The sequence below is a fragment of the Numida meleagris genome, chromosome 3 (assembly GCF_002078875.1).
Source record: "Numida meleagris isolate 19003 breed g44 Domestic line chromosome 3, NumMel1.0, whole genome shotgun sequence".
Classification (NCBI taxonomy): domain Eukaryota; kingdom Metazoa; phylum Chordata; class Aves; order Galliformes; family Numididae; genus Numida; species Numida meleagris.
This window is the reverse complement of record NC_034411.1, coordinates 29,815,874-29,838,384: the sequence shown is the minus strand read 5'-3', so window position 1 is coordinate 29,838,384 and position 22,511 is coordinate 29,815,874. Positions and strand designations below refer to the sequence as shown.

Sequence of the window (22,511 nt, the reverse complement as noted above, 5' to 3'; positions counted from 1 at the left end):
AAGAAAAGAAAAGAAAAGAAAAGAAAAGAAAAGAAAAGAAAAGAAAAGAAAAGAAAAGAAAAGAAAAGAAAAGAAAAGAAAAGAAAAGAAAAGAAGAAAGAAAACACCCTAAAGATACTGATCAGCAATAACACAAATAGCACAAGATGATAATATCCAGAAACCAATAGAGGAAGCACTCTTCTGGGACTGATCTGCAGTCCATAACAGTGTTGGAATTCACTGCAAAACCTGACTGCTATATTGTTCAGATCTCTTGATGTCACTTTCTCACCTTATTTTTCCTTGGTGTCAGCACTATACCTACATGACAGTATTATGTGTAAATGAATAAACAGAGCATTTAGTGCTGTGCAAATTTCTGAGGTCATAACTCAGTTTTGACTCAGTTTTTTCTCAGCCTCCTTCTGGAGAAAAAGCTGAATCATGTAAATAAGGAGCATGTAAAGAGCAAATGGATGAACAGATTATGAAATTTCTCCTAAAACTTTGTTCATTCTCCAGCCATTATCTGTCATCTATGTACAAAGTGTACAGGTGTAAGGATGGGTGCAATTGTCTTCCAGGCTAGACAAAGTAAAATTGATGAAGACTACAGATGCCAGAGAAAAGGAGATCTCTGAAGGGTCCAAAAGAAACTCATTGAAACATCCATTGAAATGATCATGGCTGCAGGGGAAAACAGAACTCAGGTGAACTCAGAAGTGTTTTTCTGTACTTGGGAGGTCTAGGTCAAAAGAGGTATAACTAGCCAAGGGATGCAATTTATTATAATGACATCTTCCACAACTGGTGTTTTGGAGCACTCCAGCTTAATGATGTTCATCTCTCATAGTTACACCAGTGATGCTACGTTAATGCCTCAATAGCAGAGCTTAACCATTAAATGTAGACTCCCACCAACAAAGGAGACATTTGACTGTACTAGTCAGTGAATAACAATTAGGATAAATTATGGTTCTGGTGACTATAAATCTGGAATAAATCCACAGAATTCCTTTAGCTTCTTCAGATTTTCAGTAGCATAAACTGTTTCCACATATTCAGTTGTGGTACTGCAGATTCATATTGATATCCTCATATAGCTTATGTCCATTTCACTTGGAAAGAGAAGGTAACAGACAGCTAGAGTCAGCATTTTCATCTCCTCCCTAGACGTGCATAAAAGCTACAGAACAAGCCTGACTTTACTGGTGAAGGTGAAGCAAACAATGCCCTTTGCATTATTATTCTGAACAACGCCTCCCCTCATGGTACCGAGCCATACTGATGCAGTCAATGGCAATAATGTCTTATGTTTCTGTAGCACCTTTCATCCCTAAGGAACGTGTGAGAGATCCAGTTTAGAGGTTTCAGTGAAACATTTTGACTCTCCTTTGCTGCATGGAAGCTTATTAATTAAAGTTTTCCAAACTGGCATTTGCAACCTTGCTCTGCCTGGGGCCTACACAGCTCCGTCTGAAGCTCTTGACAAGAACAGCACCAAGTGACCACCCAGCCAACACCTCCAACAGGAGCTCGGAATAAATGTGAAGGACTCTCAGAGAAGAGCCACACTTCATAGGTGAAAGTCCTAATCTCAGACTAATCCCACCGCTAGAGCTTCACTGTGAAGTATGAGGTGAGTGACGAATCTCAAGATAATGGATTCAATGCCTGACCTGTCAAAAACAAAATTCAAAGAAACACATTCAGACACCCAGTCTGAGAGGGAATCTAGGTCAGATGGAGGCCAGGCAAAAGTTGTGCATTTCCATAACACAGCATTCTCAGATAAAGCTGTTAATACTCGGCATGGAAAGGAGTCATGGAATCATAGAATCACAGAATTGTTAAGGTTGGAAAGACCACTACGATCACCTAGCCCAACCACCAACCTATGCCTGTGATTGCTCTAGACCATGTTACTCAGTGCCACATCCACACATTTCTTCAACACCTCCAGGGACAGTGACTCCACCACCTCCCTGGGCACCCTGTTCCTCACCATGGAAAGTCTTCTGTGTAGGATCTAACTGTCCTCTGCCTCCATTTTTGGTAATAGCTCTCATGGCAGTGAAGGCAGAATAACAACTAAGTGAATTTGATATCAAACTCTGGAAATAAGAGAATTAGAGCCACCAGTAAATATTTTCACCTCAGAACTTATACAAACAAGATGATATTGCTATCTGATGTAATCTAATTGAATTCTGTGGATTTACAATCAGAGACAAATTTAGCCAATAAAGAGAAGAATATAAATGTTTTATTAGACATTTGTGACATCGGAAAGTTAATATAGCTGTGCAATGAAAGGAAGGTTTTCTGAACATATTCTCTAATTTAGGTCTCTTTTATAGTAGAAATTAATTAAATACATTCCATGAAATTGGAGAAAGCAGAAGAGAATGCTGAAGAATGTCACTTCACTCTTGGGACAGAGACATACTTTGTTATTTCCTGCTGTTTATCTCTCACTTTGCAAGCAGGAGTTCCCATTTACATTTAGCTATCAGCTGCCAAACCAGAACCCGCTGGAAGATGCATGTCTGTTCCAGAAGGATCTTAATAAGCACCACCAGTAGAGAGGCATTTCACACTTGGTAGTTTATATGTCAGAGCAAGAAATAACTTCAAATTATTTCCATGACCATTCTGCAAGTATTTGTGGAAGGAGGCTGAGAAGATAATAGTTTTGGAAGACACAGGTTATGGAGAACTCATTGGCTTGATTAGGAAAGAGCACAATTCAGTGAGCTCAAGGGTGTTGCTCATCTCCACCACAGATTTACTGTGCCAAGTTCATCAGGCCAGTAAAGAAAATGGAAATAACACATCCTTGTAATACACAAAACCGTGCTACTAACGGTATCCCACAGCCTTTGGGTACCACTGCCAAATGTCCTGTAACAAACTGCTGAACCACATAATGGAGAGCAGAGTATCTGTGGGAGAAGGTAGGACTCAGACAAGCGCTTATGTTGCACTAGAAAGCTAGGCCTATTTTGCTGAATGAGAAATGTAGCTTGTACTCCAACAACACTTTGACAGCAAGGATGTTTTGTTTTTCTTCTGTTCTAAGAAAATGATCTTCCCATCATCTTGCCCAGCTCATGCCATTTTTTCCTGGGCATTTCTATGAGACCCATTCCATTCTACTGAGAGTGGAATGAGTACAAAGTATATATACATGGTTGGCTGACAAGGGTATGACAAATCTGGAGCCTACTGAGCAATATCTGCTCCTACAAAATAGGAATCTCCTGTACTTTTTGCCCCATAGCTAGTCCTTGCCCTGAAAATTCAGAGACTGGTAGAAAGGAGAAGCGCTGGGTCTCTGAATGTGTTGAGATCAGCAAACTGCAACAAATCATGGCTCAAAGAGGAGGGCGGTTTTGTGTTCCTTCTTTAAAGGCAGTGCTAACCATGCTGAAATGCAGTGTTATTATACAGCCTGGCAGGATTTCAGTGATTTTATTGACAGGGTATTTTGTTATGTTTATTAGATTTGTCAAAAAGGCATTTTACCATGTTTATGAGATAGAATATAAATTTATAGAGCTTTAATACTTTTGTCAAAAATAGCCTTTACTGAAAATCAAATAATGCAAATAGTGAAACCTCCTACCAGACAAATCCAGGAAAAAAATTCCATCAGGCAAGCCACGGACTCATCCACAGAACAGGCTGCAAAATAGTGTCGGCAAAACCTGTACTGCCAATCACCTGAATAACTGTTAGGTGCAACCAGCAATGCTGTGAGGCTCCCAGGTGAGTGCGCCAACATGTGGCAATTCTATTTCATGTCTTTGCCTGAATAGAATCATTGGAGTCACAGGGTATTGGCTGGTTTTGTCACTATAGCCTTTGCAGGAGGAAGGAAAAAGCTTCTGGCTTACATTTTGGGAAGGCTACTGCTGTCTTCAATAAGAGCTTCTCCCTATGGACTCTAGAGCACAACAGGGCTGGGCTGATATACTGCACAGGAAGGAGCCACAGGCACATCCTCCTCCAGCTCTCTGTTTCTGTTTCCACTCCAGAGGCCACTTCTGCAGGATTGTTTTGTTGTTGCTGTTGCTTTTAATTTTCTGTTGTTTGTTTCCGTCTTCCCCACCTTTCAAGTAAAAAAAAAAAAAAAAAAGCCTTATATTTCTTCTCAGAGATCTTCCCTCTGCTCCTTTTCTTTTTCTTTTGTTCATCTTCTGCAAAACTTTCAAGAGGATCTGAACACTGAATCACTTCCCTGCCTCTTCTTACTTAGGAGATTAACCTGGCACTCTGCAGTTGATATTCTCTCCATTCTTGGGAAGTGTGATGCAGAAGCAAGAAAGGCTGAAGAATTAAGTCATTACTGGGTCAGCTGGGATCTCTGCAGCAGCTGTGATGACATTTCCAAGATGATTATTTTGGAATGACACCTCCAAGTCTCTTCCCTGGTCTTATTGGTAATTAAATGCTTCCTACATTGCTTTCCTTTTGCAAAGGAATCCTAAAGAGATGGGAAGGTGAAGGGGATGAGAGGCATTGGGAAGTTAGGCAGGGGAAACCTGTGAAGTAAAGGGCAGGAAGAAGAGTGTGTTAAAGCAGGCTGTCCTTATGCTGGAGGATTTCACTCTGGCATGAAAGGCCCTGAAGAGCAGAGAAGGGATCTGTTCAAAAAACAGAGGACGGGTGAGGGAGATGTGGTGACTCCATTTGGCAGAACAGCCTTCCCCACATGTGTAGCACCACTGTACCAACAACCTTCTTGGGCATGCTTTGTCTTGTGCCCCTGGTGAGAAGCAGCAGTGCTGCCTTGGCTTCCTGCTCTCCTTTATTGTACAAGGAGACATGTTCAAAGCACAGTGCCAAGCAGGGTCCTGCAAAAACATTGTTAGACATAAGCTCTGATGATAGCAAGAGTGTGACTGTGACCAGCCAAGGGGCATTTAATCTCCTTCCATTTTCACATATCTTGTTTTGGGAAATATATCTCATAAAACGCTGTGGGAGCTGAAAGCTGACAAAGCCCATCAAATAGCAAAGCATGTTCTTTATTGCCCAAATAGCCCTAACTGAAGTATCAGTAGACTTGGATGCCTCTCTTAAGCATTTATCTGCAAGTGCTGCACTGTCGTTAGTTTAATTGGGGTGGAGGCATGTGCTGCAGTGATTGACTTGGATAGTATGAAAATGAAAAAGGCTGGGAGAATGGAGATGGTGCGCAATTACTATGCAAATTTCAAGGGAATAATCATCACCAAACAAAAATTTCCATTGTGTGGATGCAACTTGCAGCAAATATAGTAACAAAACTGGAGTCACAAGCTGAACAGATTGAAGAAACTTCCTGACACTTGTTGGTCTAAAATGATATCAACTGCAGGGCTTGCAGAAGGTATTTAAGTGCCTTCTGTCATCCCTCTTTATAACTCCAAAGTGCACCCTAGCACAATGCCTGCTACCACCTTCTTGGGAACTCTCTCTTTCCAGTGATATAGCAAGTTTATGTTGCATTCATGGAGCATCGCTTTGTCTAGGTCTGCCCTGGCCTAGTTACAGCAGGTCTCCTCTTTACCACCAGCACCAGCCACAGCCTGCACACCCTGTTCTGTACCAAATAGCAGATCCAAACCCTTGGAGAAGGAATAGGTATATGGAGCATTGCCAGAGTCCTTGTGTATAGCCTTGAGGCTTTTCTCTTATTTATGCAAGAGTTTTGTTCCTTTATTGTTGCAATGAGCTATATCCTAAGGGGATTTTTCTCCACTCATTCATTTTGGTATATACTCCTATATCTCCGGATCACAGGGATCAAGATTAAGGCAAGTTTGAGCAGCCTGCTTCTCTCCCTGGGGATAGGATGACCTATGACTTCTAGATGGCACTTCATGTATGCAGGGCAGTGATAGTGTAAAGCACAGTACAGTACGTAAGAGTATATATTCATAGTCTGCTTTTGGGTACGCATATCATTAACTGAATCCCATTAGCTTCACCTTTGATCTGGAGAGACCCTACAGGTAAGCAGATGAATCAGCCTTAGTATGAATCAGTATCATATGAGACATCAGCAAGATGCCATATGGAAGGGTTCAAAGTATACATATATCCACACAAACCTTAATACTCTGTAGATCTTTCAAAGATTTTCACATAAGCCATTTTTTTGTATTGAATCCAATCTATGAAAAATGAACACTGACTTTCTGTAGTTCACTGTGAGAAATCAAAGTGTTCAGGTTTGTAAGAGGGTAGTACAAAAGAATAAATAGAATAAGCTGGCCATCAGGTAGCATTTGTCATGTGCCTGTGAATAACTGAAGAAAGCATATGAGCAGCACACCCAAGATAGCCATGTAACAAAGGATTTGGGAGAAAGGAGAATCAGAAAAAAATGCTAGAGCTTATTCCTCTTACAAACTTATTTAATCCACCAAATGCTTGTTTTTTTAGATCAAAATAAAAGATTACTGAAGGACCTCCATGATTCTTGGGTGATGTACTCAGGATACCTCAATCAGCCCGCTCCGGGCTGGACCCTTTGGACTGAATGTGGTCTTGGTAGAATCCTAGCCCCACTTCCCTCTTCCTTCCCCATGTGCTGTCCCAGACATCCATGCATCCCTTCCCTGAATCTGTTGAATCGTCAGTCTGTATACAACAAAGCCCTTGATACTCCTGTAAATTATGGAGAATGAGTATGCAAGAGACTGGAAGGGCTCCTAACTACTCCCTGGGCTGGCAGCTTGAAGCAGATCAGCTTGCAAGGGAACAGATGGCAGTGTTCAGAATGCTCGGGCTCCCCAGAACCAGAGGTTTAAATCCTCATAGGGCCAATACAGCTACTTGTTCCCAGTTGCTTTACTGCAGTCCACATATATTCCTGTCCCTAATGGTCTATATAAGACCTTCAAATCCCGAGACTCTGCATAGTTTGTGTGCCTGCAATACATTTTGTAGTACTCTTGGAGAAGGCTGGGGTTTCCCCAGTGTTTTGGGTAATGTTTGCACCAGAAATGATCCAAAAATCTAATTGGCAGGAATCCTAGACCTTCTGGGGAATGCGTTTCCTGGGGAGGTATTCAATAGATAATGCAGATGCTCTGCAATGCATATATCAATATTTACAATTTCTAGGACCACATCTGGAGTCTCTTCCTGCATAATTAGAAATCACACATATTTTGACAGTCCTAAGTAAGCTCTTTGGGCCTCAGCTACGATTTATATTGCGCTTTGGGACTAAAGGTCCTATAAATGTAAGATTATTATTAATAACAATATCATTTCAAATCCCAGAGCAGTGAGCTAGGAGCGGATATAAGGTATTTTTGCATGCTTGTTAAACCAAATGCAACCACTACAGGAGACCGAATCATTCTCACCTTTTATTATACTGAAGCAGAGAAGCAGTGTGAACAAATATGATTAAAAAGACCCTCTGGATTAAATGTACCCTTGATTGCTCTTGCAAGCCAGATATCAATTTTTGCGATGTTTTCTAGAGGTTTGTTTTACGCTACAGTCTTCAGCTGATTTTACAGTCAGCATTACTTTAAGCTTATTGCATTTGTAACAGGATACAAATAAAGCACCATTAATTTAATTTTATTTACATGTCAGAGTTATTCAGATAGAATAAACTGAACTGGATCTGATTGAAACTGTCCTGCAGGACTGACTTTAAGCATATTCAACAAGAGTGCTTTGTAAATAATGGCAGCATTTAGTACACAAAAGACACCCCCCCTGGACTGGAGGATTTGCAGGAGTCATTAATGGATGAGAGAAAATAAACACTGCCAATAACAGAGCTAAGCTGAAAGCTTTCATTCTGAAGTCCAGTTTGCACTGCAGCAGTCTTTGAATGAGACCTCTATATATATATGACCTTCCACATATAGCTTCATCTGTGACATATATAAAGCAGTCACTAACTTTGGTATTTCACTAGGACAACAGCAACAGTACTCAGGTAAACTCTTCACATGAACACTGATACAAAAGGAATGAGAAATATCAATGTTTGCTTTGCAGTGACCCTTGGAAATTTTAGTCAATGATGGAGAAGCTGTTGTACAGACATGTGGCAGAACCAAAACACATTCCTGACCTTCTTGACGCAAGAATCAAAGGAGCGATGGATGAGACTGGGCAGACAGGGAAATGGAAAGGAAGAATGGGCTTCTGTTTGTCAGCATGATGAGGAGTGGCCAAACCACTGCAAAGCACTTCATAGGCAGTGGGGTAGAGATAGGGCTTTAGCAGAGGTTTGGAAAGAGATAAGGAGGGGATTTCACAGCTCTTTACCAAGATTCCTGCCAATAGCACCAAGGACTAGAGCACAGAAGTGTTTCTATAAAAATGTTAACAAGTGAGAAATAGACACTGACAGAATGATGAGAAGGGAAACGACATTGTCATAGCAAAGGAGAGCTCTTTGGCAGGATGGGAAGTGCTTTGACAGGAAAGATAAATAGGTTGTGTTTGACTGGGTAAAGAAGAGGAATGTAGTAGAAGAGCAAAGAATGTGTAAAATCCTCAAGCTGATGGATTAGGAGGATGATCTTTACAGCAGTATTTTACAGGGATGTGCACAGACTGAAACTGCACTTGGCAAGAACAAAGGGAAGGGTGTTTCAGTAATCAAGATGCAAGACAGTTTAGTTTTACCCAGGTTAGATTAGGCCTTCTGATGCATTTCAACAAGATGGTTAGGCTACTGCCAGAGTCTTTCCTATCTTGACTGGAAGTTAAAGGCAGAGTTTTGAATTTCTTTTTCTTCTGATTATGTTTTGTTTTTATCTGAATTGGTTTTGTTTCAGCTCCTGACAGCCTGTAGCATCCATGCGATAATCCCAGTCACATGAATGGGAGAAGGATACATTCGCAAAATCTGTAGGCTTTGCGGTCTCTGGTGTCCAGCCACCCCTCTAACTGACCTCATGTAAACCCTGCAGGAGAGTTCGACTGTGTCATAGGTAGCATAGATATGTGAGATTTGTTAGTGACTATTCGGTGGTGCTTAATAGTTGGGCATTCCAAGGTCAACACTCTTACAGAGCTAGCAACAAAAAAAAAAGCCTTCTGTTTCAGACCATTGAAACTTTTGCGATCTGTCACAGTGGGATGTCTGGTTATGAAGAAGCAGGATTGCCTTGACATACCAAACAAATGGTCCACACAGTTTAATAATCCCTTTGTGAAAGTGCCTTGCGGAATTCTTCATTTTAAATACAGGAAAAGTAGCAGAAGACGAGTAGGGAATGATTTGCCAGGAGGGGAAGTTTCTTTCTAATTCTTATCAGCAACTGGTCTAGGTCCTGAAGCCATAGGGTTTATATCCTTTCATAACGAAAGAAAAATATGTATTCTATTTAATAGGAACATCCCCGATTACATTATCCGCACAAACGTCTAATCCTTTTTTTGAATCCTACTAATCTCTTAGGCTTAATGTTATCTTATGGGAATGAGCTAATTAGGCATTGTATAAAATATATTTCCTTTTAACAGTTTTATATGTGCTGCCTTTTATTTCCTCATCCTTGTATCCTTGGAGGGTGAATAGGAGTGTCTATTTTTCTTTCTTTCTACCACCCACATTTTCCACATCCCAACTGGGACCAACTTCCTAATTTACAATGTTCAGTTTTCTGACCTTCCCCATCCAGACACTACATTCATTCACATCCTTTAGCAAACTCTGTCCCTTGTGTCTGAAAGCCTTGTTCAGTATACTTACCAAAACAAGAAAACAGGGCAGGACAAGATGATTTTGCCACTGACTTCAGGAAGAGTGCTATCATGATCAGACACTGGCTTGCCCCATGCTCTAGGTACATTTACTTTATTTGTATATTTGATCACACCATTATGCCTCGGGCAAGTGAATTCGCTGAGCTCTCCTTAGCGTCAATTCGCTCCCTGCGGCATTACAGCTCAAGAAAAACTTGGTGATGTGCCTGGATGGTTTCCACGACCCATCCTGGAGGCACTGCCTCATGCCTGCTGGTGTGGGAACTGCTCACCGCCACTGCTTGCCCCTGGGGCTGCCTCTGCCACTCCTCCATTCCCTCCAAGGTGAAGGAAGCCCAGTGGCAGTGCAAGATCCACCTCTCACACCTCACGTTCCCCTCCCCTTTCCAAACAAGTTAAGCAGTGGCTGCAACAGGGATTCAGAAGGTGTCCTGCTGTGAATCATTGCCAATTTAAAAACCGAACACTTGTTCCTATGCTTCACTTCCAGCTCTTTTGAAGGTGTCTGATGGCTCCTCCTTTCACCTTTCACATACCTTGCTTTTTTAATAGTGTCATGGTAGGGGTTTTGAAATGTATTTTTAAACATCCAAATAAAATCTGACAATTTGTTCACATCCTATAACTCTGCAGTGTTGCTGGAGTCATGATAGCAAAGCTTAGTTCTCACTAGAATATAAAGAGACTGTATGGAGCAGAATACAGAAATAGTGAAAGCTTTCTATATTCTGGATTGAGTACAACAATCCTGGCTTTCATCCAAGCATCCTCACATTGATTTTTTTTTTTTCAGAGCTTATACAGGATGCCAAACAACCTTTCCATTGAACCTAGGAGTAAACTGATCGCAAGCCAAAGATGAGTCCTCTTTCTGCAGTTATCTGAACCATTACAGCAGCGTTTGTTGAGTGTGCCTTTATTTTTCTGGTTTTAATCTGCAGTGTGCTGACAGCCCCAGAAAGATCCTTCTTAATGGACTTTAATAGCAATGTGTCACTAAACGTATACAGCACCTGCCACACCAAGGCATCCCAGTAGACTTCCCAAATAATAGAGTTTAAAGCTCCTGTTTTCATGAGCCAAAGGCAAGGCTCAAGAGAACAAAATTAACTTTGGGTTTTAAAATATTGACAAGCTTGCCATTATTAATTTCAAGAGGAGAATTCATCACCGGCGGACTGGATCGCAGGGGAAGAACCAGAGGAGGATCAGCACAGACAGCATTGATCAACTTGTAACTACACACCTGGATGGGAACATTTCAAACAAGAGGAACGAAGGCCTCTGTTCTACAGGCAACAGTTTCACATTGTTATTAAAATAAGTCATCCAGAAAAGTGACAAGAATTTGAAGCTGTCCTCATTGTATGTCATTTTCAGCTTTCACGTAATACCTTCCATGCAGTGGAAGCATACTACAACATAGAGAGGTTATGCTCCTCTGGTAGCAAAAGAATTATAGCACTTGAAAACCAAGACAGACAGAGACCAAATGATGTGTGCAAATTAATTCATAGTAGTACCAATAGCGAAAACCTGGGAGCTCTGGTTCTATTTCCTCAACTGCCCATTAGATGATAAAGCTTTCCGAAACTCCAAGAGGCTAAAGCGACACATGCATGACTTCTCTTTCACTTTGATCTCAATCCTAGGAAAGGTTCTGTTGGGGCTATTATAACATAAATAATGGTGTAAAACAAGGTTCATACTTTCATCACTAGAATCTTGTGGTTTTTAAAGACAAAGAAGCAGAAGGATCAAAAATTGTGCTTCCCTGATCTGTGTGATCCTTCAGCAAAAAATTAAAAAATGTTGGAAATACCATGCAGACTACCTGATACAAGAATATAAGGGGATGCTGAAACATTTGGAGCATTTATGAACACAATTTAACAAATCCTGGTAAGAGATTTTACCCTTTTCAATGGAATAGGCAATCTATTTCTTAGCTACCTGCATGAGATGATGAAAGCTGTTTCTGAACTATGGCTGCAAAGTTCAAGACAGGTAACCCTTTTCAATGGGAAATAGGGCACATGCTTTCTGAACATTACAGTGAATGTATACTTTTTGGTTCCGTATTTTTAAAAGTTAAATGCACCTTCAAATGATTACAGCTATCTTCTTATTCTCAAGCTGCTTATCACACGTCTAATAAATCTGTGAGCACCAATCTGTGCATCAAGCTACAAGTTCCCATTTGAAACTCCTAAAATATATATATTTTTATAATGGCAATAAATGATTGTGATTCAGGCAGAATAAGTAACTGCAACTTATAGATAGTATGCAGAACTGAGCTTGGAAAAAGGCATTTTTATTTCTCTGCTCTAAGATTGCCCTCCTTGATTTTCAAACTGTTCTCAGACATTTTGCTGCCAGGCAAAAGGTGACATGTAAAATAAATTTTTGAAAGGAAAGGGTATGATTGAGTAAAAAGCATGCACAGGAAAGGCAAAAAGAGCTTTTCTCTGAAAGAGAAAGTTTATAACTAAACTCAAGCAGTGCAAAAAACAACTATTCCTGGGATTCAAATTGTTCTTATCATCCAGTACATGAACTTCACCCTTTGTCAAGGTCATTGTTTTCTTCAGCCTCCTAAGAGGCGCATTTACAATCCCCTTTTTCAGCCACTTAGCAGTTCTTGTGAGGAACAACATAGCTCTGACCGAGCATTTTGGCTAGGAACCAGTTAGTGCCCTGCACCTTATGCACAAATCTACAACATGACTTCCTTTCACCTGGAGAACATCTGACTCTGGAAAGCAAAATGCTGAACCAGTGCCCTTGGGCTCTGCTACAGTTGTTTGGTGTCAGGAGAATCCAGCTGGGGAAATCAGGTAACGGTAATCAGAGACTCACACCTGGGCCTTTGAGTTGGAAGGACACAATTTTTGAGGTCCCTTCTAATCCAACTCATTCTATGACTCTGTGATCAGTCACCCTCACTTCAAGAAAATACAGTACTATCATCAGTGCTGTTCAGAGAAGAAAGTACTTCTTCAGGCTAATCAGACACAAAATAGGATGTGTTAGTGTTAATTCTTCCCAGCATTCAGATGAGAAAATGATGATGGAACTTGTGTTTCTCTGAATACCTCAGCACCACAGTGGTGCAGCACAAAACATGAGGCACACCGCATGGCAGAGCTCCCTTGGCTCATGCATCAGCCTGCATGATCCAGGAAACAGCCAGTAAAGAAGCTGCAGGCTGCCCTTTCTGTAACCACCACATCCAAAGGTGGAACAGTCATTGAGCGCAGCTGGTGATGATGCTCAGCAAAGAAGGAAATCAATCTGGGATGCATTGTGGACAACTGAAAGGATCAGATAGCAGAAGGGACAAAGAAAACTCATAGGTATTGCGTTGGAATAACATGTCTGGTTGGCTTGCCCTTCCCAAGTGATGCTGGCCTTTGGGCAGGTGGCTCAGCAGAGGACTGAGAAGCAGCTTTTGCATCTTGAGAGAGGAGAAGAGATGCTCACTGCTTCCCTGGGGAAGAGCTGAGCTTTTTGTTAAGGTTTTTCCAGGGCTAGCATGGCATGGGAGGGGAAGAGCGGGAAGGGTGAGTTTAATAAGTGGGCGCTTTATCCTCTTTTCTTTGATGGTTTTATACATGTAGAGGATTGTGTGTGCTTCATTCAGCAGCCCAGTACTGCTGAGCACTGTCAAAACATAAAACACCAAGGCAGTTCTGCCTTGATAAAGTTACCAGCCAGGAACAGGGAGCGCAGAACAGATCAATATATAATGTGGGAGTCATTGGCAAACCACCTGCTTAACTAGCATCTGGCAGCCTGTCTCCAGAAATAGACTACATGAGGCAAACACGGGTGTGAGAAATCCTGCAGTAAATAACTTTGGATGAAGCTAGAACTGCCTACTGGGAGTTTGTCCCTCACCCTTTTTTCTACTGCCTCACCTATGACTGTAGTCCTTATGCATTTTGCTTCCAACTTGGTTCTCATGCTTGTGAAAAAAATGAGACATTTTACAGGGGTATAAATTAGTACTGAGGTTTCAGCGTAAGCTGAACTCAAACTGGACACAGCTGAAACTCAGACAGCAGAGTTTAATTTCAGCAGTCCTTCAGTGCCACCACACAGGCTCCTAAGCCTGTATTTTCCCATCCTCTATTGGCCTTGCTTCTGCACACTAGAAGCCACCTGCTAGTTTCCAGTTTGAATTCTTCACTGAACTCAAAATATCATAACATGCTCCATTTCTTCACTGCTCGGTTTTCTACAACAGCCTAGAAAGATGGCCCTGGATGAGTTGTTGCTAGGCTGACTGCTCAGCTCTGGGCACCTGCTGAGGGAAGGGGGAAAAGCATGGCTAGGGAGGTGCTGTGACGCCTGCACAAAAGCAGCAATGGGAGGCTGGCAAAAGGAAAGTCCAGTCACAAGGTAACCTAACCCACATGGGGTAGGTTAAATACAGTAAGACTACTCCACTATCTGCTTTTGTAGCAGCCAGAGAGGCCACCAGGCTGTCCTGCAGCAAGATGCTGACAAGGGGTACAGCCAGGGGCTGGTATGGGGTCAAAGACAAGAGGGAGCAGACTACCTTGAGAGAGACCTTGGCAACAGGGGGACCAAAAAAGCAGGAACAGACCTTGGGACAGATTGTGTGATTAAGTGGAGCTGGAGATAATTGTATTTTAAAGATCTCCTGGGGAATGGGCTTAGAATAGAAGCAGCAGCAGGGCTAGATCTGTAGCTACATAAATAGCTATAGCCACATTTGTTAGCATAGAGAAGGAAAGAGAGAGCTGTGGTCTACACGGGGACATTTGTTTTTAACAGGTCAGTGCGCTGTTAGACAGATGTGCCAATACCAGTGGTGTAACGCTGTCCCACTCAGGCTGTTAAAAGTCCCACGGCTATACTCCATGAAATTGCTGACAGAAATACTAGTCTCTGGGGCTTATTTGTTCACAGCCTGCTGTTTGGGAATAATGCAGGAAGCTGGAGAAGAGATAATTTTGTAACCATCTTCTGGTATATCACTTCCATGCCATCTGGACATTCATGCCAGTTTTTCCCTATTCCTGACTGGATGCTTTGGATTTTTCTTTTTTTTTTTTTTTTTCAGAGGAGAGACTTGCTGCAAGCTGTGATATTCATAAGCAGGAAAAAAGCCCCAGCAGTTGCCAGCAAGGTCTCCCAGATCATTCAGTCAACAGGTACCAAAATTTCCCCTTGGAATAAGTAAGTGGTTTTCTGTCAAATGCCCAAGATAAGTCATAGAATCAGAATCACAGAATGGCTTGGGTCAGATGGGATTTTAAGCCCACCCAGTTCCAACCCACTGCCATGAGCAGGGCTGCCAGCCACCAGATCAAGCTGCCCAGGGCCCCATCCAACCTGGCCTTGAACACCTCCTGTTTCTTTTTCAGGGTTCTACATGAAGATGGCATCCTGTAGGATTTCCCTAGGCTGGAGAAGCACTGGAGAAGTGGTGGTAATAAGCCTCACATCTTATTTCCAGTTGCTTCCCTTTCTGTTTTTCCTAAATTTTTTTAAGGAAACCATTTGAAACCATGACAGTAGCATATACGTAACTAGGTTACTAGTATCTTTTGAACAGACTAAGCAATTAAATGAAGGCATGCCTAGCAGGCAGAAACGCAAAATAGTTTCCGCACCATGCTGTAGGATTTAAAATAGGGCATTCGTTACTTCTTTGGACAAAAAATAGCATGTCCTTCCACTGTTTTTGATAGGACTTGTCACCTTAAGCGGGCAGAAGTCCTTGCTCAGTGCCCTGTCACCCTCTTCCACCACAGGAGCAGGCCCTGCCACCACCCTGCAAGCCCAATGAAACATCACTTGGTGTCACAGAGGCTTTCACACCAGGAAAACTCTTCTGCTCTTTTTCGTGGGTGTTCACACTACTTACTGGCAGATTTAAAGGTTTTCAGTATCACACGCATGTGTGCAAACCAGTATGGTTCTGAACCGCTTGCTGGAGGGCCCTCCTGATCTCCTCACAGATGTCATGCAGATGCTGTGTGCAGCAGCAAATTGGAGCTGCAAGCAGCAGGCTCTGCAGGCAGCATGGCCATGCCTTCAGTGTACCAGATGTGTGCTTCAGCGCTGGCCCAGCACATATGCACTGCCTTCTCCTGAGTGCCTTGGTGTCAGAGTTAAACCTCTTGAACCACAGCAGTGCAGCCCAAAGGAGGGAAGTGATGTGCCCACCACTGAGCACTGTAATGGCTATCATGGCCTACTCACAATCTGAAGGACTTGTCTGACCTCCCGATCAGACCAACAAATGAGCTCAAGGCAAGGAGACCCTTCTACTAATTGCAGGTAATGATAGTACTTTACTAATTAGCACAGTTGGGTCTGCCTCAGTGCTATTGTCTATAAAAGTCCTCCAAAAGCTGGCATAAATTTCTGTACAGGGTTTTTAAAGTCCTCTTTAAAACTAAGAAAGCAGAGTACTTTCTTGCTAGTTCAAAAACTGATTAGAAATAGGCAATAGAAAAGGAAAACAAAGCTGTTTGACCCAAATCCCATTTCAAGGTGTTAAAGAGAAACTGTCATACCGGTTCAGAAATACACACCATTACAGACAAAGCCACCGTTCTAGCTCTTCCCTTGGCCTCCCTGTGCCTCTCACATTCCTGCTAACCACTGCTGGGGGGGTTAATAAAGGAATGAGTAAACACAGCAGCAGGCAGTGTGACAGTCCCAGGCGCGCAGATCAGTGTTGGGAGGCCAATTGCAACAGCAAGGGCTTGAGGATCCCTGCTCAGAAGTTTCTCAAATTCTGTATTGCTTATCAAGAGCTCACTGATATCTTCTCTTTTCCTACCCTCCGTGACTCTTTCCTCCATTGCCACGGTTTCTGCCTGTGGTATTTCACTGAACTGCTTTCAGCTTATTAACCACTGACCTGTCTCCATGGCCCCCCTCCTCCTGTCTCCTCCCTTCAAGATCTACCCCGTAGCCTGTCCCTCTGTTTAAAAGTTGCCTGTAAAATACCAGAAACCTCCCTTGAAACCCATTAGCCTACCTGAACAGTGATTCACATTCCCTCCTGTACAAGGGAGAGGGGTAGCTAGACATACATAACCTTTCAGTTTCTCATTCCTGTGCCAGCCCTCTGCTCCAAACCTAAGTGAGGGTATTTTCACCGGTCTCCTGGCCAAATGTAAAGCCTTACTCTCCTCACATCTCATTTGTCCCATGAATCACACATTTGTAGTCTACACAGCCTGGAGTCACTGGCATGAAGTCAAAGAAGTCACTTTGACTGAAGCCAAAGAATAGCTTGGGAAGCCAGAGGGTTGAGTACATGTTCATCAGGAGATGTTAAGAATTTGCAAAGAATCCATTTCTGCCTCCTCTCCCACTCCAGGACCTTTATATCCCCTACCCGTGTGCAAGCTCTCATAACCACTTTCCCTTCCACTTGTTTATAAGCAATCCCTTCACTTGCAGGAGCTGACATTAGAATCACAGAATCATGGAATTGTTTGAGTTGGAAGAGACCCTAAAGACCATCTGGTCCAACCCCCCTGTAGTGAACAGGGACACCTGCAGCTGCATCAGGTGCTCAGAGCAGTGTCCAACCTTGAGTGTCGCCAGAGATGCGGTTTCTACCACATCTCTGGGCAACCTGTGCCAGTGCCTTACCGCCCTTATTGTAAAAAGCTTCTTCCTTATTTCCAGTCTAAATCTCCCCTCTTTTAGTTTGAAACCATTTCCCCCCGTCTTAGCACAACAGACCCTGCTAAAGAGTCTGTCCACTTCTTTCTTGCAGCCTCCCCTTTAGATACTGAAGGGCTGCTATCAGATCTCCCTGGAGTCTTCTCTTCTCCAGGCTGAACAGCCCCAGCTCTCAGCCTGTCCTCATAGGGCAGGTGTTCCACCTCCTCATCTTCCCTCTTCAGCCTCTGCCCACAGTGGCCTTCAGGAGTGCCCAGAGCCTGCCCAGCTGTTTGCAGCCGGCATCTGCTTTGATGCTCCTCGGAGGTGATCCAAAAGACAAGAGGGCTGAGCGCAAATGTGGCCACTCAGACATATGACATAAGGGAAATCTTTAAACATGCACAAAGCAGAGGAAGCTTTGCCATGAGTACAACTGTTAACACTTTACAGTTGTTTTATAACAGCGTCAAACAAATTTGAAACAGCTGCTCTATATGCTATTCATTTCCAGAGGCGATGTCTGTTTTTTTTTTACTTGCTATAAAAGAAATTGGTGCTGCTGTTGTTTACAAAATTACCCAGGCTGCACTTATGACTTCTAACTACCGATCTTGCTGTGCTCACATGGACACCAGAAATGACAAGATCGGGATTTTCTCAGCTAATATTGGTGCCATGGCTCTGAAAAAGCTAAATGTTGAACATGTGGAGGGGAGCAAGCAGGGGGCAGAAAGGAAGAGTGGTAAGCTCCCAGTCCTCATTTTCCTCAGACATTTTGTCATTGAACTAGTGAGCACTTTCTCATGCCGCTAAGCAATTAAGCCTCCCTGACACTGTGGCGTTTATGAGGGAATTACTGCTCATCTCAGCTTTGCTCAGAAGCAGTGGATCAGGAGTCAGGGAACTGATAAACCCACTGAGGTGCCAGGAAATGCGTTCAGATGCAGATTCACCCATCTGACATCTTCAGAGTAGCTGAGGAAAAAGCAGAGATAGCTCTTCTCCAACTAGATTGCCAGGGGCAGGCACCTTCCATTTAATGAAGACTGGGTTGTTTTATATGCTTTATTATGCTTGTTCGTCTCTGCTAGCATTAGACCTAGAAGACCTTGGCGCTGACAATGACCCTTTGGCCTGGTGTTATGAAAATGCTGGAGAGAAAGCAGGTAAAGGAAACAAAGGAAATATATAAATATCATGAATCTTTCGCCTTTCCATTTAATTATATTCTTTTACCTTAAGCTCCATTTTAAAATGGAAGGATGTTTTTAGTGCTTTATTTATTTTTAACCCTTTAATTTATAAACCAAGGAGATGGTTTGGGATGCCACTTTTAAGTGATCCTGTACTCAGGGCAGAGGAGGGAGGTCATGGGGGCTGCAAAGGGAGCACCCTTTGACACAAGCTCTGAAGGAAGACATAGACCCTGCATGAGCTGCTACACTGGGAGCTCAGCGAGGTGATTGCTATTGCTAGATCTGCAGGTGACTTCTTGCATGACCCCAGGCAGTTTGTTTCACTTTCCAAGGCTGCTTTCCTCCTGGTAAAATTACTGTGACAATGCTTACCCTTTTTAAAAAGTGCTTGGAGATCATTTGCTAAAAGGAGCTCTCAAAGGCTAAGAATGGTCTTTGCTGAGTCTGCTGTCCATCACCAGGAAATGCCTAGCACAATGCGATCATCGTTACACATTCATGAGTCTCACAGTTTATAATAAAAAAAATACTAGCTTATACAGAACATCTGCAGGTTTATTTTTCTGTGTATGTTTTCAGTCTTAGTCACTGTCACATCTGTGTGGGGTTACTATCCCAATTTTGTCCTAGGCATCCCCTCTCCCTTTATTAAATGACACCAAATGTTTTTATTGTTTAGTTTTTAATATTTTGGCTGGCATTTTTTAGATTAGCCTAGAATGTTTTGTTTAATAGCACTGTAGTTTCTGCATTTGTGCTTTTCTCGAAGTACACTGGATTACAAAAAGGTCAGGAAGTGGAAGTCACACACAATGTGAAATAAATAAAAGTATTATTCATAATAATTGCCTCTGGGTTAGTCATATCCTTGCAAATTGCAACTGGCAGTGTTAAGAGTTATCGCTTTCACCTTGGACCCTCCATCCAGACATTAATTGCAAAGAAATGCCGCTCTTTTAGTTACAGAAGTAATAACAACACCAATTTCTCATTTTTAAAAAAGCCACCCAACAAAGATTCTATTTCCAGAGTGCCCATGAGATGTATAAGCGTTTCCATTTCAGAAAGCAAAACTTAATTGTGAAGAGATTTAAAACATCTGAAAAAAAAGTCAAAGTCTTGATTCCAAACTCCATTCTACAACTATTTACACTTCTCCTGTAGTGTTTAAATCTGTCGTATGTTTTAAAAACATGTGCCAGTGAAAAGATTCTAATCTACATTACTCATAAGTTGATAATTCACAGATGATTCTATTCCTTTTGCTTTGTCAACACAACCAGTGTCGAGAGCCAAGATGAACTCAGCTTGCCTTCTTTAATTTGGAGGCCTCCTCTGAGCGGCAAAGAAACCCAGAGTCAGATTCATTGAGGCCCACGCCTGAGGCTAGGGCGTGGGTATTTCTGCCTACAGATTGCTTGCACTGACACCTAACTCAAACTAAATGAATAAGCAAATCTTGAGGCATTCAGCCGGATCACACTTTGCTATGCCAGCTGTGCACAAAGAACCAAGATATGCTTTTCAAATGTAGAAAATGAGGTGAGGTAAGCACTGAAGAGCAGATATTTGAAAGGCTGACAGCTCTGGTCCTCACTCAGCCAGAAAAATGTGTGCCAGTCTTGGGCAGGGTTCAGTTGCCTTTTTTTTGGGATCCCACCTGTGATGCTGACTTGCTGGAGGTTAGTTTCTTCACCGTCTACAGCCTATGCTCCTAGGCTACAGTGAATCATCATAACTGTTCACCTTTATAGCTAGGTACCACTGCAGCTCAGACATCCTCTCCACTGCCCTCTTCCACATGCCCATTTTATTTTTCAACCTCAGTAGAAAGTTTAACAAGAATGATCTTACAAACGAAAAAAATTAAATACAAAGAATATCAACCTACTGGAGAGGAATAAAAAGTGGTGATTATTTCAATCAACTGAAGAGTCTCTCTAAGAGATTGGCACCACATGAGTCACTTTTATCATTTTATGGTAATTTAGACCTCAAGATGAGAAGGAAGATGTACAACACTTGTGACATTCTCCACCTGCTTCACTTCCTGGTTGTGCACATATATCTCAATTGGCCAATTGTGTCTATAACAAAATAAACAACCCAAAATGTTCTGATGATAAACAGGTACAACTCTTTCTATTATATATGAAGAAAGGGAATACTTGAGAAACAACAGTACTTAGTTGTCACTTCTAAATCTGGTAGGATTTTGCCTCTCAATCTTATGAAGCTACCTCATCTAATCCTGCATTGTGGCCCCACTGAGAATGAGCCTGAAGCACTGCAGTGAGAGGTAAAAAAAATCAGACTTCACTGTGAGAACATTTTCCTTATTTGACTTCTGTGTTGCTTTCCTTAGAAACACCTCTCTTACGTCTTTAACTAAACGCAACATCTTGCTGGTAGGTAAACACCTTCCACTTTTGTTTATAATTTTAAATATGAATAAATGGTTATACCTCTTCCCAAATGCAACCGTTCACTTGCCAAACTATAAGCATTACACTTTTAAAGGTTTTCATTCTCTGCAGACTGTACTTTGGTCTCCTCCAGATTATTTCTGATTTTTCTGCAAAAGATGCCCAGAAAAAAGCTGCAGGATCACTAGCTCCTCATTAAGAAGGATTACCACCCTCCCATCCATGCTCCTTCTGCCCACAACATTCAAGTATAGTTGAATCCTAAAGATTTTCTCCCCTTCAGATTATTCCTCCATAGGGCATCAGTATTTGACAGAGCTGAAGTTGTTCGGATGCCTTCGCTGCCATGTTAAACCACTCCAGGCGTAAAATAACAACACCTCAAAAACCTGCTCAAACTTTGCCTACCCTTACTTCCCAGACAAAGCCGAGGTACAGTGAGCACGACTATTAACTGGCTGAGGGCCATTTGCAAAACCCACAGCAGAAGCACAATCCTCATTACTCAACTCTCAAGGCAAAACACTGGAAATTCCCTTCTCCTTTCTTGTCTAAAGGACAGCAGCCAGCAATGGCCTGCGTGAAGGCCCCGCTGCAGGCCTCTCTGCTCACCAGATCTGAATTCCTGCATTTCCCCTTCTCCGGGGCCCAAAACATGAGGCACAGGCCACCTCCTCTTCAGTCACCCTTCAGTGTCGCTTCCTCTAGCTGCGAGTGGTGCTTAGCACAGACATAAACCTCGAAAGAAGAAAACAAAACCCAGCGTATTTCAGAAAAACAACAGATTTTATTTCATACTGAGGAAGACAGAAGACCAACGCCTATAAAGCAAGCAGGAAAGGAAGAGAGCTGCTCGCAGCGACCTCCAGGCCCGTCCCACCGGAGGTCCGGCACGGAACCAGACGGCAAGACCCAGAGAACCCCCCCGTCGCGACCCGTCCCAGCAGGGCCCGGCCGGGCAGCGCGGAGAGATCCCAGGGGAACCCCTCCGCCGCCGACCCACTTCCGCGTCCGCAGCCTACCGCGCATGCGCCGCCACAGCCGACAACCACCCTCCGTCGGATGTCCCGCGGCGGTACCAACGTGCGTGTAACGCCCGGGTAGAGGCAAGCGACGGCGGTGGGCGCAGCTGGCTCTTCTAGGCCCCGGATATCCCAGTGCTTCCTAACAGGGTTACTCGTTACTTTCTCGAGTCTGTAGGCGCCTCTTAAACTTGTTTCTCTCCGAGTTCTCACCCCTGCTCAGGCCCGCCTCCCCCCGCGGCTGGCCTATGGTACGGGCCACTCCCAGCTGATCCGGCGGCTCGGTGAAACCATCACACTCAGGACGGGGGGAGGCGAGGTGCCGGCGCAGCGGGGGGCGCATTGTTGAGTCACAGACCGAGCGGCGCGGGGGGCCGGGCGCGCCTCGCCGCCTCAGCGGGGTCGTCACAGGAACCGGCGGGCGGGAGGGGCCGTCGCAGACAGCGCCGCCTCAGCGCGGGCCCGGCCCGTAGGGTGCG

General features: G+C 43.2%; 1 protein-coding gene across 1 annotated transcript in view; it reads left to right on the top strand.

Moving 5' to 3' along the window:
• ZFAND3 (zinc finger AN1-type containing 3) overlaps positions 21,751 to 22,511 on the top strand; it is a 133,196-nt gene continuing 132,435 nt past the window's right edge. Inside the window, exon 1 of the mRNA XM_021389734.1 lies at positions 21,751 to 22,093. Coding sequence (XP_021245409.1) covers positions 22,038 to 22,093 — 56 coding nt within the window. The 5' untranslated portion in view covers positions 21,751 to 22,037. The remainder of the gene's footprint in view (positions 22,094 to 22,511) is intronic.